Consider the following 19400-nt stretch of genomic DNA (forward strand, 5'->3'; position numbering starts at 1 on the left):
TGCCCAAGCCTGAGCAAAGAGAGAAAGTCTGCCCCCCACCAGATCCGGTCCCGGATCGGGGGCCATCCCTTCATGCTGTTTTTGTAGCAGTGGCAGGCTTCTTGGCCTGCTTACCCTTGTTCCAGCCTTGCATCGGTCTCCAGGCTGGTTTGGGTTGTGAAGTATTACCCTCTTGCTTAGAGGATGTAGAATTAGAGGCTGGTCCGTTTCTGCGAAAGGGACGAAAATTAGGCTTATTTTTAGCCTTAAAAGACCTATCCTGAGGGAGGGCGTGGCCCTTTCCCCCGGTGATGTCTGAAATAATCTCTTTCAAATCAGGACCAAACAGTGTTTTACCCTTGAAAGGGATGTTAAGCAATTTTGTCTTGGAAGACACATCCGCTGACCAAGACTTTAGCCAAAACGCTCTGCGCGCCACGATAGTAAACCCTGAATTTTTCGCCGCTAATCTAGCTAATTGCAAAGCGGCATCTAAAATAAAAGAGTTAGCCAATTTAAGTGCATGAACTCTGTCCATAACCTCCTCATACGAAGATTCTTTATTGAGCGACTTTTCTAGTTCTTCGAACCAGAAACACGCTGCCGTAGTGACAGGAACAATGCATGAAATTGGTTGTAGAAGGTAACCTTGCTGAACAAACATCTTTTTAAGCAAACCCTCTAATTTTTTATCCATAGGATCTTTGAAAGCACAACTATCTTCTATAGGAATAGTAGTGCGTTTGTTTAGAGTAGAAACCGCCCCCTCGACCTTGGGGACTGTCTGCCATAAGTCCTTTCTGGGGTCGACTATAGGAAATAATTTTTTAAATATAGGGGGAGGAACAAAAGGTATGCCGGGCCTTTCCCACTCCTTATTTACTATGTCCGCCACCCGCTTGGGTATAGGAAAAGCATCGGAGGGCACCGGAACCTCTAGGAACTTGTCCATCTTACATAATTTCTCTGGAATGACCAAATTGTCACAATCATCCAGAGTAGATAATACCTCCTTAAGCAGTGCGCGGAGATGTTCTAATTTAAATTTAAATGTTACAACATCAGGTTCAGCTTGTTGAGAAATTTTTCCTGAATCTGAAATTTCTCCCTCAGACAAAACCTCCCTCCTGGCCCCTTCAGATTGGTGTGAGGGTATGTCAGAACAGTTATCATCAGCGTCCTCTTGCTCTTCAGTGTTTAAAACAGAGCAATCGCGCTTTCTCTGATAAGTAGGCATTTTGGATAAAATGTTTGCAATAGAATTATCCATTACAGCCGTTAATTGTTGCATGGTAATAAGTATTGGCGCACTAGATGTACTAGGGGCCTCTTGTGTGGGCAAAACTGGTGTAGACACAGAAGGGGATGATGCAGTATCATGCTTACTCCCCTCATTTGAGGAATCATCTTGGGCAATATCATTATCTGTGGCATCATTGTCCCTACTTTGTTTGGACACTATGGCACAATCATCACATAAATTTAAATGGGGAGAAACCTTGGTTTTCATACATATAGAACATCGCTTATCTGATGGTTCAGACATGTTAAACAGGCTTAAACTTGTCAACAAAGCACAAAAAACGTTTTAAAATAAAACCGTTACTGTCACTTTAAATTTTAAACTGAACACACTTTATTACTGAATATGTGAAAAAGTATGAAGGAATTGTTCAAAATTCACCATAATTTCACCACAGTGTCTTAAAGCCTTAAAAGTATTGCACGCCAAATTTGAAAGCTTTAACCCTTAAAATAACGGAACCGGAGCCGTTTTTACATTTAACCCCTATACAGTCCCAGGTATCTGCTTTGCTGAGACCCAACCAAGCCCAGAGGGGAATACGATACCAAATGACGCCTTCTATAAGCTTTTTCAGTGGTTCTTAGCTCCTCACACATGCATCTGCATGCCTTGCTCTCCAAAAACAACTGCGCATTAGTGGCGCGAAAATGAGGCTCTGCCTATGACTAGAAAAGGCCCCCATCTGAAAAAAGGTGTCCAATACAGTGCCTGCCGTTTTTTTAAAACAATCCCCAAGATTATAATAACTATTAAGAGTTATAATCTGCAAAATATGCTTAGCAAAGTAATCGTTTTAGCCCAGAAAAATGTCTACCAGTTTTTTAAGCCCTTATGAAGCCCTTTATTCTTTTACTTAATCTAAGAAAATGGCTTACCGGTCCCCATAGGGGAAATGACAGCCTTCCAGCATTACATAGTCTTGTTAGAAATGTGGCCAGTCATACCTCAAGCAGAAAAGTCTGCCAACTGTTTCCCCCAACTGAAGTTACTTCATCTCAACAGTCCTGTGTGGAAACAGCAATCGATTTTAGTAACGTTTGCTAAAATCATCTTCCTCTTACAAACAGAAATCTTCATCTCTTTTCTGTTTCAGAGTAAATAGTACATACCAGCACTATTTTAAAATAACAAACACTTGATTGAAGGATAAAAACTACATTTAAACACCAAAAAACTCTTAACCATCTCCGTGGAGATGTTGCCTGTGCAACGGCAAAGAGAATGACTGGGGTAGGCGGAGCCTAGGAGGGATCATGTGACCAGCTTTGCTGGGCTCTTTGCCATTTCCTGTTGGGGAAGAGAATATCCCACAAGTAAGGATGACGCCGTGGACCGGACACACCTATGTTGGAGAAATAGAATGTTTGTCAGCGGTTAAGCACCGCTTGAGATAATATATAGTATATAGAGCTTAAATAAACTGGCATATCTGAAAAACCTCTTTTAAGGTCCTGTTATACAGCCGGATCGCCACAGCTATATAACTGAGGATAGTAAAATAATATAAGGCTGGAGTAGAATTATATGTTAGTTAAATAGTTTTCTACAAACCTTCAAGCAATATGGGGGTAAGTATGGTAGGATTGTCGGTGTCAAAACATGTTACCAACATGCATAAGGAACCTTATCTATATTTGTTATATAGCTAGTTTAGCCTATGTATATATAGTAAGGACTTATCTGTTTATTATATATGTAAATATATATTGTCTATTAAGGGCTGATCTCAACTCATATTAGTAAACTCAGAAATCCCAGTGTCAATATATCTCAACTTGGGTCAGAGCTAGTGTAAAAAAAAAAAAAAAAAAATTAAAAAAAAATAATAAAAAAAAAATTATATATATATTTTCTTAGCAGACTGTTAAACATAACAAAAGATAAATATCAGGAGGGGTTTTTGATAGTGCATTAGATCAGGGGGATTCCTGTCCTACCATATAGACAATATCTCCGATTATAATAGGAGTAACTGGGGAAACTAGTATGTAGCAACTAGTATATAAAAGGTGCCTCCCATATTAAAATAGTAACAAAGTGGATGTAAATCTATAGAATCTCATAGTGTATCTACGAGGCCTTGTGACATTAAGACGAGCGAACTGCTTAGCAAATGTATATGTGTAATGTGTATATATATATATATATATATATATATATATATATATAGCGCTGCAGTAGCTACCTTACATCTATATATCTATATATACTGCAACTAGTGGATAGATTCCTTTTTACAGCCCTTGTTTAAGCTTGTCCCTAGTTACATAAGAGATACTAAGCAATTATTAAGACTTTTGGAAGAGGAAATCTGGCAGGAGGACTATATCTGGGTAACTGAAGATGTTGTGGGGTTCTATTCTGCAATTCCCCATGACAAAGGAATACAGGCAGTAAGGCTTTTTTCTTGATAAATTTACATATTTTGATGACCAGTTCAAGGATTACATCATCCGGATTATCACCTTTTTGCTGAATCACAACTATTTCCTTTTTGACAGTGATTACTATCTCCAGAGGCGTGGGACAGTGATGGGGCCAAATTTGCCCCCTCATACGCCAACCTTTTCATGGGTTGGTGGAATATGTTCCACGTCTATGGAAATGGTAACCTGTATACTGACTGTATAGAGTTTTATCACAGATATATTGACGATTTGGTATTTATTTAGAGTGGTGCTGTCTCACAAGTAGAAGAGCTTGTACATTATCTGAATAATAATGTAGTAGGATTACAATTCACTTATACAGTCAGTCAAAAAGAAATTGCCTATTTGGATGTGGTTTTGAAAGGTGATTTAATTAAGGGCAGTATAGGAAGTGAGCTGTACCGTAAGCCCCTTCAATCAAACACTATTTTGCATATATACAATACTTGCCCTCTAAGCTATCATAGCCTAAACCTAACTGTAGAAGCTAGGGTCCAACACATAAATATTTAATATGATGCATTATTATGTACAATGCATATTGTTTAAATATTTGCATATAAATAAAAATTTAATTAATGTTGCTTATTGTGTTTATTTTTTTATATTAAAGACAATATAATTAAAATGATAGTTCTACATAACTGGATGCCTGTTATGTGAAAATATAATTTAATACTACTGTAAAATAAATATATATCTATGTTATCACTAATAAACACAACACACTAACATAAATACATTTTAATTTATATGCAATACTTAAAGCATTAGTTTATAAAAGAAAGTTGCATTATAATTAGGCTGACCATATTGCCGCTTTAAAAAGGGACACATATGAAAAATACATAAGACAGGGTTCTCATAATGGAACATTATTCCAAACCATTTTTTTAAACAGCCCTGACATATGTATTTTTCATATGTGTCCCTTTTTAAAGCGGCAATATGGTCAGCCTAATTATAATTATAGTATTATATAGCTGCATGCCTGTTAGGTCATAATACTATTGTAAAATTAATGCCTTTTGTAACATAAATATACATTTTAAAATATATATTTATGTTAACAATAAAAACACAAGAAAATAAATACATATTCAGTTATATACAACAGTTAAAAAATTTGCATCACACATAAGAATGCACAATATTTTAAAAACTATAGATAAATGCACTATTAACCCCTAAGCTGCCCTAACCTAATTAAAATATTTTTTAAAAGCCTCTCTTTCTCATAAAACAGCTTAATATAACTTAAAACAACTTAACTAAATATAATATTTGAGTTGTAAATAATTTAATGTTAATGACCAGTAGGTGGCGTGTTTGTATTGTGTAATTGTGGCACCTTGTGTGATAAATTTTCAGCACTGATTAAAGGTACAGTAAAGTCAAAAATGAACTTTTCATGATTCGTAAAGAGGATGCAATTTTAAGCAACTTACCATTTTACTTCTGTTATCAAACTTGCTTTGTTCTTTTATTGAAGAGTAAAACTAGGTAGGCTCATAAGAGCTCAGGAGTGTGCACATGTCTTTAGTTCTCTATAGCAGCAGTGTTTTGCAACATTATTTGTAGCTTTGTTATACAATGTTGCAAAACACTGTTGCCATATAGTATTAAAGACATGTGCACACTCCTGAGCTCTTATGAATCTATCTAGTTTTACTCTTCAATAAAAGATACTAAGAGAACAAAGCAAATTTGATAACAGAAGTAAATTGGAAGATTGTTTAAAGTTGCATAAACTATCTGAATCATAATAGTTTAAGTGTGATTGTACTGTCCCTTTAAGTGGTTGGGGGAGTAAGCATGATTAAAAGGGACATTCTACACCTTAGTAATCTTTAAGTCTTACCTTAGATTAAGCTGCAAATAGCCTCCTGCACCCTTTTTTATATCATGTAGCAGGAACAGTAATAAAGTTATTTTAAAATGAATAGTGTTTCAAGACAGTTTGAAATTTCTGCCAAGCTCCTCCCACTGATGACATCACGATATGGGTTGTATCTAGGCATTCTGCTGAATAGTATTGACAGTCTGTTGAATTCAAGTAGTGAGCCTTTTGTGATTGGACACCATATGCAGCCCAGATTGTGATGTCATCAAAAAATGTTGCTTATCAATTGTTAAACTCTGTAAAATAAATTAAATAAAGGTAAATTTAATATATTTTAAGCAGCTGGAGGTTTTTGAATTTATTAGTGTGGATAGGTTTCGTAAGCCTCCTCTGTGGTGCTGTCTACAGTCTACTTATATTACTTATTCCATTCCTTAGTCATCAGATCAGTGACTGAATCAGGCACAGGGAAACAGGAGGGCTGCTTAGGAGCTGGCTTGAGAAACTTTTCAATCATCTTAGTAGCTGGGTTGTCAGGAGTGGGGGAGTCATCCACCTCTACAGCCTATAATACTTCCTGTAATAAGGTTCTAGCCAGAAGTTGAAGGGCACATCCTCACCCACAGCCTCGGGGGGGTGGGGGGGGGAAATATCAGAATACTCATCCTCAGAAGAAGAATCATCTGTCTTTAACACCCTGTTTTAGTGCTAAATAAGTCACTCATCAGGCAAAGCCCTGGTGAGCGCACAAGAAAATTAACTCTTAGTATGCTGTGCCATACTGGAGAGTAGTAAAAAGCTAAAATTTAGTGCAGGTAAATGAGGCTGCATTAAAGTATCTGGTGTTACTGTGGAGCACTAAAGCATGCCTTGCTATTCTTAAGTGCCAGGAGGCTAAACAAATGTGTAGTGTTGTATATATGTCCCCATCCTATGTGATTATGTGTAATGTTCTAGACAAGCCCATATGAGGCAGTGCAAGCTCAGTCCCAAGGATCTCACAAGGAGCAGTGCACTGTACACGAGGGGATTAACAGATAAATCCACATTTCACCTGAGCGGCCTGTGACATCTCCACAGCAAGAAAAGATTTCTTACTACCTGGCTCAACTCCACTCACTCCATTTTATTTAGACACATACAATTAACTGAGGGATTCTAGGAGAGTGTAAAAGATTAAAGCTCGTTTATGTAGGGGTGTTTTGCCTCCTCCTAGTGGACTGTATTGTAATTCCACATGTGATGATCGGGTGGACTCTCATGAAAGAAAAAGGGTTAAAAAGACATTAAAGAATATAACAGTGTAAGGAAAATGCTAATTATTTAAAAGGTAACATTAAAGAACATGAGTAATAAATATATAAGGCAAAACAAAGCTGCATCACAACTCTAGCATTTTTAAGATTTTCAACTAAGCCACTGCCTGTAGCCTCTGAAGGGTGGTGCACTATACAGTGCATGGGCAAATGATGTCATAGATACAGTGTTCTCCCCTGGGCTTTTTTAAGGGGCGCACCACCTGATATTATTGATCAACCAGCTAAAATTTAAGCCAATATTAAACTAAAATTAGCTAATATTTTTTTCAATTTGGTGCACAAATTTTTATTAAATCAATATATGTTAAAGTATGCAACAAACTTGTGCTTTGGATAACTTAAGTACCATTTCTAAATATGAGAATATTGCAGAGTATTACACTGCTCCCAACCAGCTGCTAGATAATGTCACCTGACTGGCAAATTGTGTGCACATAACGTTTCTTTGTGCATGTCCTTTACAATTTCTGTATTATTTGCATATGGACGAGCAGGACCAAGCTAGCCCAGAGGATGCAATAAAACAACAAGGTATTTCTTTGGAGAACTTGGTTATAAAACTATTTATGTAGCACAATCGTTTTAGAAAATTGTAAGTTACTTTACTTTGAGTTCCGTGGTTGTTCCGGTTTAATGTCTCTTTACAACACTACAATCCGTACTCACAGTAGTGATTTAAGCAACATTAGTCTGGAACAAGTAAAAGGTAATAAAGTAGATACAAGAAACAAAAGGAAGCAGCGCTAAAAAGAAATTGAGGTTAAACTAAAAATTAATAAACAGTTTCATTTAAAGAATAAAATAAAATAGTAAAGTTCAAAACATCATTTATTAATACACATCATATTTAAAAAGTCACATGTAAAAAATCTCTAAATAACAAGTTAATATATGCACTGAACCTTAATTGGGACCAAGTGGTAAAAAAAAAAAATCAGAATAAAAAAATCTCTCAAAATTTAAAAATCTATTAATATCTCTATAGAAAGTCCCATCAAAAAATAAAGCTGGTAATTACCTTAAACCACTCTCAGTGTGTTATCAGATTTCCAGTTTCTGTTCAGTGTATCTGCTTGTCAGTATTTTCACCGTGAGATCACAGCTGAACTCCTGCTGGTCTTTATGCACGCATTTCTCTAACATACAGGTTCATTTGGTAGTGAATTACAGCTGGGGGATGTAGCTGATAATGCTTTTTCAGTGTTTCTCTACCTTCTGTTCCTCTGTGGTCAGCATACGTCCAGCCTGCCACTCCAACTGAGTGTAATGCTTCAAAGTTTGTAAAAACTGACAATCAGGGTAGGCCTCTACACGTTTCAGCTCTAGGACTCTTTGTCAAGAGTACCTGACTGGCCTTAGGACTCTCCTTTTGTAGGGCAATTGTTTAACCCCTTCATGGCTTTCAAAAAAAATTGTAATTTTTTTTTTTAAGTGTAATATTTTTTTCGTTATTTATAATAACTGCTATGTAGTGTGATGAAATTTATGGAGGGAACTGATGCCGCCTTATTTCTTTAGTTTTAAAATAAAGATGGTTTGATATATAATATGCAAATCATTAGCAAATGGAGGGGTTAAATCAAACTGTTTATTCATTCTTGGTTTAACCTCAATTGCTTTTTAGCGCTGCTTCCTTTGTTTCTTGTATTTCTGATTTTAACTCTAGGGAGTAGGAGGGGGGCCTTATTGGAAGTTCTAGCTATATTGAGGGTATAGTGTGTATAAGATTACTTTGTTTATAATAAAATGGATAATAACTGATCAAACTCACAGTAGTTACTTAACCCACATCTCACAACAGTGATTTAACATCTTCTTACCCTAACCCACATGGACCATCTGTCAGACCTACACTCACATAAAATCTAAGATGAAGCAAATGGCCCTGCAGGTGCTTTGTCACATGATTCCTCAGATCAGACCGATCACACTGCAACCTCATAAGCATGTTAGACCTCAGATCAAACAAATGTTGCTAAGATTTTTACCAATTAGCATGAAACATCTCTATCAGTGGATGAGAACCAGGAAACCCAGCTATTGCCCTAAATGAAGACCAATCAGTAGCGGCTAATGTGGTCTACACTCTACAGCATTATTAATATACAGGAACAAAGATAGAGCAAAGGAAATAAGTTCCTTAAAAAGGTCTATTTTCAGGATCAAACTCCTCCTCATCAGGTAATAAGGAAGGTAACTAAGCTTCTTAAAGGGACATAATACTCATATGCTAAATCACTTGAAACTGATGCAGTATAACTGTAAAAAGCTGACAGGAAAATATCACCTGAGCATCTTTATGTAAAAAAGGAAGATATTTTACCTCACAATCTCCTCAGCTCAGCAGAGTAAGTTCTGTGTAAAAAGTTATACTCAGCTGCTGCCCAGCTGCAGGTAAAAAAAAAATGTTAGGAAATGAACTGCAGCCAATCAGCATCAGCAGTACTGAGATCATGAACTCTTTTACTGTGATCTCATGAGATTTCACTTAACTATCTGAGATTTCATAGTAAACTTCCTTTAAACTGAATAGGGAAATAACATGAGAGTGCACGAGGCTCAACCCCTTAGCTGTCCCGGAACAGACATACTAATTTGCTGCTTAGAAGTCCTTTACAATGGGATGTGGCTACTGAGGAACATTTGAGGTAAAATATCTTTCTTTTTTACATAGAGATGTTCAGGTGATATTTTCTAGTCAGCTTTTTACAGCTATGCTGCATCACTTTCAAGTGTTTAAACATTTGGGTATTATGGCCATTCAGTAGAACATCTGCATCAGGTTCCACATAACCTATTAGAAGAAGGCTGAACATGGTGACCAATAATCCCAAAGAGTTATTAGTGAAACTACAGAAACTGGTGCATAAAGAGCATATGGGACCAGCATCATTAGTGGTTAAGGCACTTGGCTTTCTAAGGGTTGTAATGAGTAAAACATAAAATCAACGCTATACATATATATTCCCAAAAGACTCTCAGACATTTAGACCAAAAGCAAAATAAACATTGTCCGACAGAAAGCAGCAACTCCAGCTACTACAAATAACACATAAATAAAGTGCCCAGATATAGGTATTTGCACCAGTAAATAAATATGTTACCACATAATAGTCCTACCTGTCCATCCTATTAGGGGAGTGGAACAAAAAGAATAACATTAGGTGTTTCTGTCCACCCTCCTTAAAAGGAAACAACTCTTTGTTGGTGAGTGCTATTAGGGTGAGACAAGATATATGGTCCACAGCAGATTCAATTTACTAAACAAGAAATGTTACTTTATAGTAAACTGTCACATAGAAATGTATTACTCACCTTTGTTATTTGGAAAACTGCTCACATACGGCTCCTCTCTATGCTCAATCTTTGTAACAAGTAAAGGTTTCATATGAACATATCCTGTATAGACAGAAATCACAGGTTATGTGAGAAACAAACCACTATATGGTGCCAAAAAAGAAATCAATTACCATTAGCTGGTTACTCAGTAAAACAAAGATTCACAGGTCCTGCTGCTCAAAGTTATTTTAACTTCATCACAAATAAGTTTAGAGTTAAATATAATATTTTATAGCAAAAAATAAAACAACACATTTGCAATTAAAGTATATTGTAAACATTATTTTAATACAATCTGAAAAACACTGCAGTGTATTGTATGTGTCTTTAAAAATAAACATATGTTATATAACCCAGTTTGATTTTCTCATTTTCATATTTCTATAGCCTCTATTTTATTGTAGGAGGTTTGTATTTAAAATACACAAATTCCATATTCTGACAAAGTTACATACATATTACATAATTAACATTGTGTGCTCTATGTGTGTGTTATCTGAGGATGGGGCTCGTTTGCCATTTTAACCACCTGCCACCGATAGGGATATGAGGCTTCTCATTGAATATTGGCAAACAAAAAATATAACACATATATGCAGATAATAAGGTCTCTGTTACAACTTCTGCCCCCCATATAATATATATTTTGTGTAAAGTGCTGCAGGGCGTTGTCAGTGTATCTGTGAGTAACATTAAATAAACTACAAATGTATCATAAAATCTAATAATTCATTTTTTTTTAAACCTAATTTGATATGAATTGGTCTCACTATGGCCCTGCCCCCCTCACTGCTGCTGGGGACAAGTTGGAAAACATTTGGTTCAGTAAGTAAAGGCAATTTATTTCAAAGGGATGTTCACTATATGACTTTGTTTGAAGTTTGGTTTGCTGATCTTTCCTTTATGTAATAAAAGGTTATCAGGTAATGACCTCATGTGGAGATATGCAGACACAACTTCTGGGACTGAAATATTTGAAGCTTAAGTATATGCAAGAATTGATTATCTCCTGCTAATTTTAATACACATTCTCAGTGGAAAAGGCTGTTGGCTCAGATAAACAGCACATGAGAAACTAGATCTCAGATAAAGGGATCCTGTCTAATCTTCATAATAATTTAAAATACACAGATCATATTAAAAACATATATATATATATATATATATATAAATAAATCAATGTAAATATTTGCATAGGAAATTAGTACATCTAGGTAAGTATCCCCGCTTGCTTTTCCCCAGAAATTCTTAATATACAATGTTTCCAATGCACAAGAGAATTGTGGGTAAGATATGCAAATTCTCAGTTTTTTTGCTTCAAAAATACTGTTTTGACACAGCGATCCTTTTAAACAGGATTAGGACAGCAAACCAGAAATCACTCACTAGACAAGCCTGTTTCGTTCTTTTTGGAACTCATCAGTAGGAGATAGATTTCTGGTTGCTGCATTGGTAAAGCTATTTTCATGGTTAAACCCAAATTCATAAAAAATATGGGGGGAGATAAAAAAACATAATTTATGTAAGAACTTACCTGATAAATTCATTTCTTTCATATTAGCAAGAGTCCATGAGCTAGTGACGTATGGGATATACATTCCTACCAGGAGGGGCAAAGTTTCCCAAACCTTAAAATGCCTATAAATACACCCCTCACCACACCCACAATTCAGTTTAACGAATAGCCAAGAAGTGGGGTGATAAGAAAAAAGTGCGAAAGCATATAAAATAAGGAATTGGAATAATTGTGCTTTATACAAAAAAATCATAACCACCACAAAAAAGGGCGGGCCTCATGGACTCTTGCTAATATGAAAGAAATGAATTTATCAGGTAAGTTCTTACATAAATTATGTTTTCTTTCATGTAATTAGCAAGAGTCCATGAGCTAGTGACGTATGGGATAATGACTACCCAAGATGTGGATCTTTCCACGCAAGAGTCACTAGAGAGGGAGGGATAAAATAAAGACAGCCAATTCCTGCTGAAAATAATCCACACCCAAAATAAAGTTTAATGAAAAACATAAGCAGAAGATTCAAACTGAAACCGCTGCCTGAAGTACTTTTCTACCAAAAAACTGCTTCAGAAGAAGAAAATACAACAAAATGGTAGAATTTGGTAAAAGTATGCAAAGAGGACCAAGTTGCCGCTTTGCAAATCTGATCAACCGAAGCTTCATTCCTAAACGCCCAGGAAGTAGAAACTGACCTAGTAGAATGAGCTGTAATCCTATGAGGCGGAGTCTTACCCGACTCAACATAGGCAAGATGAATTAAAGATTTCAACCAAGATGCCAAGAAATGGCAGAAGTTTTCTGGCCTTTCTAAAACCGGAAAAGATAACAAACAAACTAGAAGTCTTTCGGAAAGACTTAGTAGCTTCAACATAATATTTCAAAGCTCTAATAACATCCAAAGAATGCAACGATTTCGCCTTAGAATTCTTAGGATTAGGACATAATGAAGGAACCACAATGTCTCTACTAATGTTGTTGGAATTTACAACTTAGGTAAAAATTCAAAAGAAGTTCGCAACACCGCCTTATCCTGATGAAAAATCAGAAAAGGAGACTCACAAGAAAGAGCAGATAATTCAGAAACTCTTCTGGCAGAAGAGATGGCCAAAAGGAACAAAACTTTCCAAGAAAGTAATTTAATATCCAATGAATGCATAGGTTCAAATGGAGGAGCTTGAAGAGCCCCCAGAACCAAATTCAAACTCCAAGGAGGAGAAATTGACTTAATGACAGGCTTTATACGAACCAAAGCTTGTACAAAACAATGAATATCAGGAAGAATAGCAATCTTTCTGTGAAAAAGAACAGAAAGAGCAGAGATTTGACCTTTCAAGGAACTTGCGGACAAACCCTTATCTAAACCAACGTGAAGAAACTGTAATATTCTCGGTATTCTAAAAGAATGCCAAGAAAAATGATGAGAAAGACACCAAGAAATATAAGTCTTCCAGACTCTATAATATATCTCTCTGGATACAGATTTACGAGCCTGTAACATAGTATTAATCACAGAGTCAGAGAAACCTCTTTGACCAAGAATCAAGCGTTCAATCTCCATACCTTTAAATTTAAGGATTTCAGATCCTGATGGAAAAAAGGACCTTGAGACAAAAGGTCTGGTCTTAACGGAAGAGTCCACGGTTGGCAAGAGGCCATCCGGACAAGATCCGCATACCAAAACCTGTGAGGCCATGCCGGAGCTACCAGCAGAACAAACGAGCATTCCTTCAGAATCTTGGAGATTACTCTTGGAAGAAGAACTAGAGGCGGAAAGATATAGGCAGGATGATACTTCCAAGGAAATGATAATGCATCCACTGCCTCCGCCTGAGGATCCCGGGATCTGGACAGATACCTGGTAAGTTTCTTGTTTAGATGAGAAGCCATCAGATCTATTTCTGGAAGTTCCCACATTTGAACAATCTGAAGAAATACCTCTGGGTGAAGAGACCATTCGCCCGGATGCAACGTTTGGCGACTGAGATAATCCGCTTTCCAATTGTCCATACCTGGGATATGAACCGCAGAGATTAGACAGGAGCTGGATTCCGCCCAAACCAAAATTCGAGATACTTCTTTCATAGCCAGAGGACTGTGAGTCCCTCCTTGATGATTGATGTATGCCACAGTTGTGACATTGTCTATCTGAAAACAAATGAACAACTCTCTCTTCAGAAGAGGCCAAGACTGAAGAGCTCTGAAAATTGCACGGAGTTCCAAAATATTGATCGGAAATCTCACCTCCTGAGATTCCCAAACCCCTTGTGCCGTCAGATACCCCCACACAGCTCCCCAACCTGTAAGACTTGCATCTGTTGAGATTATAGTCCAGGTCGGAAGAACAAAGAAGCCCCCTGAACTAAACGATGGTGATCTGTCCACCATGTCAGAGAGTGTCGTAAAATCGGTTTAAAGATATTAATTGAGATATCTTTGAGGAATCCCTGCACCATTGGTTCAGCATACAGAGCTGAAGAGGTCGCATGTGAAAACGAGCAAAGGAGATCGCATCTGATGCGGCAGTCCTAAGACCCAACATTTCCATGCATAAGGCTACCAAAGGGAATGATTGTGACTGAAGGTTTTGACAAGCTGATATCAATGTTAAACTTCTCTTGTCTGACAAGGACAGAGTCATAGACACTGAATTTATCTAGAAACCTAAAAAGGTTACCCTTGTCTGAGGAATCAATGAACTGATTGGTAAATTGATCCTCCAACCATGAACTTGAAGAAACAACACAAGTCGATTCGTATGAGATTCTTCGAAAATGAGAAGACTGAGCAAGTACCAAGATATCGTCCAAATAAGGAAATACCAAAACCCTATTCTCTGATTACAGAAAGAAGGGAACCGAGAACCTTTGAAAAAAATTCTTGGAACTGAGGCTAGGCCAAACGGTAGAGCCACAAAACTGGTAATGCTTGTCTAAAAAGAGAATCTCAGACACTAAAAGTGATCTGGATGAATCGGAATATGCAGATACACATCCTGTAAATCTATTGTAGACATATAATGCCCTTGCTAAACAAAAGGCAGGATAGTCCTACAGTAACCATCTTGAATGTTGGTATCCTAACATAACGATTCAATAATAATAGATCCGGAACTGGTCTGAAGGAATTGACCTTCTTTGGTACAATGAAGAGATAAAATAAAACCCCAGCCCCTGTTCCAGAACTGGAACTGGCATAAATACTCCAGCCAACTCTAGATCTGAAACACATTTCAGAAATGCTGAGCCTTTGCTGTGTTAACTGGGACACAGGAAAGAAAAGAATCTCTTAGCAGGAGGCCTTAACTTGAAGCCAATTCTGTACCTTTCTGAAACAATGTTTCTGAAACCAGAGATTAAGAACGGAATTGATCCAAATTTCTTTGAAGAAAACGTAATCTGTCCCATACCAGCTGAGCTGGAATAAGGGCCGCACCTTCATAGGTACTTAGGAGCTGGCTATAGGTTTCTATAAGGCTTGGATATATTCCAAACTGGAAATAGTTTCCAAACTGATACCGCTCCTGAGGATGAAGGATCAGGCTTTTGTTCCTTGTTGTGAGGAAAGGAACGAAAATGATTATTTACCCTGGAAAGAAAGGGAAAGCAAAGTTGACTTAGAAGACATGTCAGCATTCCAATTTTAATCCATAAAGCTTTTCTAGCTAAAATAGCTAGAGACATATACCTGACATCAACTCTAATGATATCAAAAGATGGTATCACCAATAAAATTATTAGCATGTTATAGAATAATAATAATGCTATAAAATTATGATCTGTTACTTGTTGCGCTAAAGCTTCTAACCAAAAAGTTGAAGCTGCAGCAACATCCGCTAAAAATATAGCAGGTCTAAGAAGATTACCTGAACATAAGTAAGCTTTTCTTAGAAAGGATTCAATTTTCCTATCTAAAGGATCCTTAAATGAAGTACTATCTGCCGTAGGAATAGTAGTACATTAGCAGGAGTAGAGACAGCCCCATAACCTTAGGGATTTTTGTCCCAAAAAACTCTAATCTGTCAGATGGCACAGGATATAATTTGCTTAAACGTCTAGAAGGAGTAAATAAATTACCCAAATTTTATTCCATTCCCTGGAAATTACTTCAGAAATAGCATCAGGGAGATAAAACACTTCTGGAATAACTACAGGAGATTTAAAAACCTTATTTAAACGTTTACATTTAGTATCAAGAGGACCAGAATCCTCTATTTCTAATGCAAATAACACTTCTTTAAGTAAAGAACGAATACATTCCATCTTGAACAAATACAAAGATTTATCAGCATCAACCTCTGAGACAGAACCTCTGAACCAGAAGAACCATTATCAGTATCAGAATGATGATGTTCATTTAAAAATTCATCTGAAAAAAGAGAAGTTTTAAAAGACTTTTATGTATACTAGAAGGAGAAATAACAGACATAGCCTTCTTAATGGATTTAAAAAATAAAATCTCTTATGTTATCAGGAACACTCTGAAAATTAGATGTTGACGGAACAGCAACAGGTAATGTAACAGTACTAAAGGAAATTTTATCTGCATTAATAAGTTTGACATGACATGCAATACAAATAACAGCTGGAGAAACAGATACCAAAAAGTTTATAGCAGATACACTTAGCTTGGTAGCTCCAGCACTGTGCAGTGATTTTCCTGAAGTATCTTCTGACTCAGTTGCAACGTGGAACATCTTGCAATATGTAAAAGAAAAAAACAACATATAAAGCAAAATTGATCAAATTCCTTTCAGGAATGGGAAAAAAATGCCAGTGAACAAGCTTCTAGCAACCAGAAGCAATAAAAAATGAGACTTAAGGAGCTCCTAGGGATTCCTCCGAGGATGCAGTCAGAAAATACAGAGGCGACTTCCTGTTGGAGGCGGGGCATGCAGGTGGTTGCAGGTAGCTGCAGGTGCTGAGGACGCTCCGTGCCTCTGGGAGAGGCCCAAATCAATTTCCAACAGATGCACTGGTTTCCCTTGGCCATATCCAGGCTTGGGAACATGGATTACGATCCAGCATGGGAAGTCCGAGTTGCAGCCTAAAAGTGCACGGTGGCTGGTGCACGCCATTTCTACAAAAACTCCCAGTTGATAAAATATCACTATTTCAAGATAAATCCTCTCTTATATCTAAGGCCTTACACCAGTGATTGTCAACTTCTCTACCTACTATACTCTACACCTAAAGGGCGTCTGTGGAGAGACTCTAAGCTCACCTGCACAAGAGCTGTCTTCTTGATTGAGCATACCTACACGCTGTCATACAGGTCACAGATTGAGGATCCTGGCACTCACCTGGTTGAGTGCGCGGTGTACCTGGTGGCGGTCTCTCCGCTAGTTGGTGGTGTTGTCTGGGGCATTTGGAGTTCCCGGTGCAGGCGAGGAGGGAGTCTCCCTCTAGGGCTGAGAGCGGAGCGGTGGCGGCTTGGAGACCGACGCGAGGAATCTCGGCCCCCTGGTTGGGCAGACAGCGGAGGTGATCCCGCCCCCTTCAACCTGAGTCATCGAGGGGCGACGCAGCACATCGGCCCTGGTTGTGGTGTGCTTGGACCCCCCCACGCCGAGGACCGGCACCTCTGCTGTGGAGGAGTGCCAGGGTTGTTCGCTTGTCAGGCTGCAAGTTCCCCCTTGCAGAGGTTTGTCAGATTGGAAAGCAGTGGGGGTTTGCTGTGAGCGCAGGGCATCGAAGTCTGAACAGACAGGCAAGGCACCTGGACGGAGTAACAGCGGCAAGGTACTGTACTTTGACATTTTTGAATATATGCTGGCCCGGATTAATTTCTATGGGTACACTGAACGTATATATACAGCCTGCTTAAGTGTCCTAAAGCCTTTTTCATTCGACCTATTGGGCCTTGTGGTTGGAGCCACAGAGCGTTTGGACAGCTTAAGACCGTCTGAAAAGATTGACTGTGAAGGCAGTAAAGACTCTGCTGTAAAAATATCATAATCTGAACTGAATTGCACTAGGAGAAAGTTGAGGACCGTTTATGCATGTATAGTCTGCCTTAACACAGTTTTCACTACCTAGATGTTTTTGGTATTATCTATATATTATCTATATATACCCCGTAGCAGGTACAAGCCATCTCTTGTCTCAAATTACGGCTTTTGTTTGACTGCAGGCTGAAGGGAGATAATATAAACATAAAAAGGTGATTACAGAAGGGCAATAGTTATTAGAATACAGTGGCTATATGAAACTCTCTCTTAATATCACCAAGGTTTCTATAGGTGTATCATTGACGAATTAATAGCCTTAAATATTAGGCATTGGTCCACATCTTAGCAAATTAAGTTTAGAATTATATATTAGAGTGTTCATACATACACAAGCTGTGTTGGGTATCATCTATTGTGGGGTTCTAGGTTGGAATCTGGGTACTCACATTGACACATATTTTTTTATTGGCTTCTGTTTCATTTAGTTAAAAGGGTTTAGAAATAAAGGATAATTTTCCCACACCCTGGATTAAAGTAAAACATTGAGATTTGAAGATTAACAGCGACTCTTGATTTAAAATATTGTATCACTTTCTGGAGAATAAATTGTAATAATATATACTAAGAGCTAGTACTCAAAGCAGGGCTACACAAAGAGTTTCACTTAAAGACAAGCTATTAAGGTATTGTTAGTTTGTGTGTGTTTTTTTTTTTTTTCTCTTTTTTTTTTTGTTTGCACCATCGTGCCAAATCTTCCAGTTAGATACCTAGCGCTTCTCAGATAAACATTGGTTGTGCTCTATTCATGGATAAGTACATGCAGCAAAGGAGTTCTCCTTCCAATATGCCCCCCAAATATAGAGAAAAGAAGGGGAGCAGCAGGAACTTGGACTCTAGCGCGGTATCCCCTCTGGATAAGAGTGTCTCCAATCCCTCCCCCAATAATTTGATGGAATTTGCAGCTGAAGTAGCTAAAATATTGACGCCGCAATTTGATATGATCAAACAGGAGATCAGAAATGAGATATCAAGCCTCACTTTGGAGGTTAGACAGTTTTCATCTAGATTAGATGAAATAGAAAATCGGATCTCAGATTTAGAAGACAGACTTAATGTCAGTGATCCGATAATGGACACGCATAGCAAAGATATTCTTGCGTTGCAAGCCAAAGTGGAAGATCTTGAGGATCGTTCGAGGCGTAATAACCTCAAAGTAATTGGCTTGCCCGAGTCCTCTGAGTTTCAAGATTTGATGAATTTTGTCACTGTCACACTACCACAGGCCCTGCAGATCCCGGCTCCTGCTGCTCCCTTTCTGATTGAAAGGGTTCATAGGATAGGCCAAAGGCGCGAACAGACTGAGGTCTCGAGACCTAGGCCAGTAATCTTTAAATTTGTCAATTTTCAGGACAAATTAACATTTCTCAGGCATTACAGGAAATGTGGTTCTCTCTCTCTGGGCTCACACAAATTATTATTGTTTCAGGATTTCTCTTCGGAAACGTTAACCAAAAGAAGAGATATGTCCTTTTTTTATGGGAGGCTACAGAAAGAGAACTACAATATTAGGTTAATTTACCCAGCAAAGCTAATAGTGCAGAAAGACGGCAGTACACACACTCTTAACAATGTCATGGAGGCCGAGACCTTCTGTAGGGAGGCAGGGGTCCCATGAGTAGGTCTTGAACATAATGGGAAGAAGGTTTTTGATCATAGAAT

At 37.7% G+C, this 19400-nt stretch overlaps 1 protein-coding gene across 2 annotated transcripts in view; it reads right to left on the reverse strand.

Annotated features, from left to right (window-relative positions):
• Positions 1 to 19400, reverse strand: part of LOC128657023 (gastrula zinc finger protein XlCGF26.1-like) — a 55287-nt gene that overhangs the window by 10341 nt on the left and 25546 nt on the right. For both annotated transcript variants that reach the window (XM_053711252.1, XM_053711251.1), the window contains exon 5: positions 10192 to 10275. In XM_053711252.1, coding sequence (XP_053567227.1) covers positions 10192 to 10275 — 84 coding nt within the window. The remainder of the gene's footprint in view (positions 1 to 10191; positions 10276 to 19400) is intronic.

The sequence above is a fragment of the Bombina bombina genome, chromosome 4, assembly GCF_027579735.1.
Source record: "Bombina bombina isolate aBomBom1 chromosome 4, aBomBom1.pri, whole genome shotgun sequence".
NCBI classification, from domain to species: domain Eukaryota; kingdom Metazoa; phylum Chordata; class Amphibia; order Anura; family Bombinatoridae; genus Bombina; species Bombina bombina.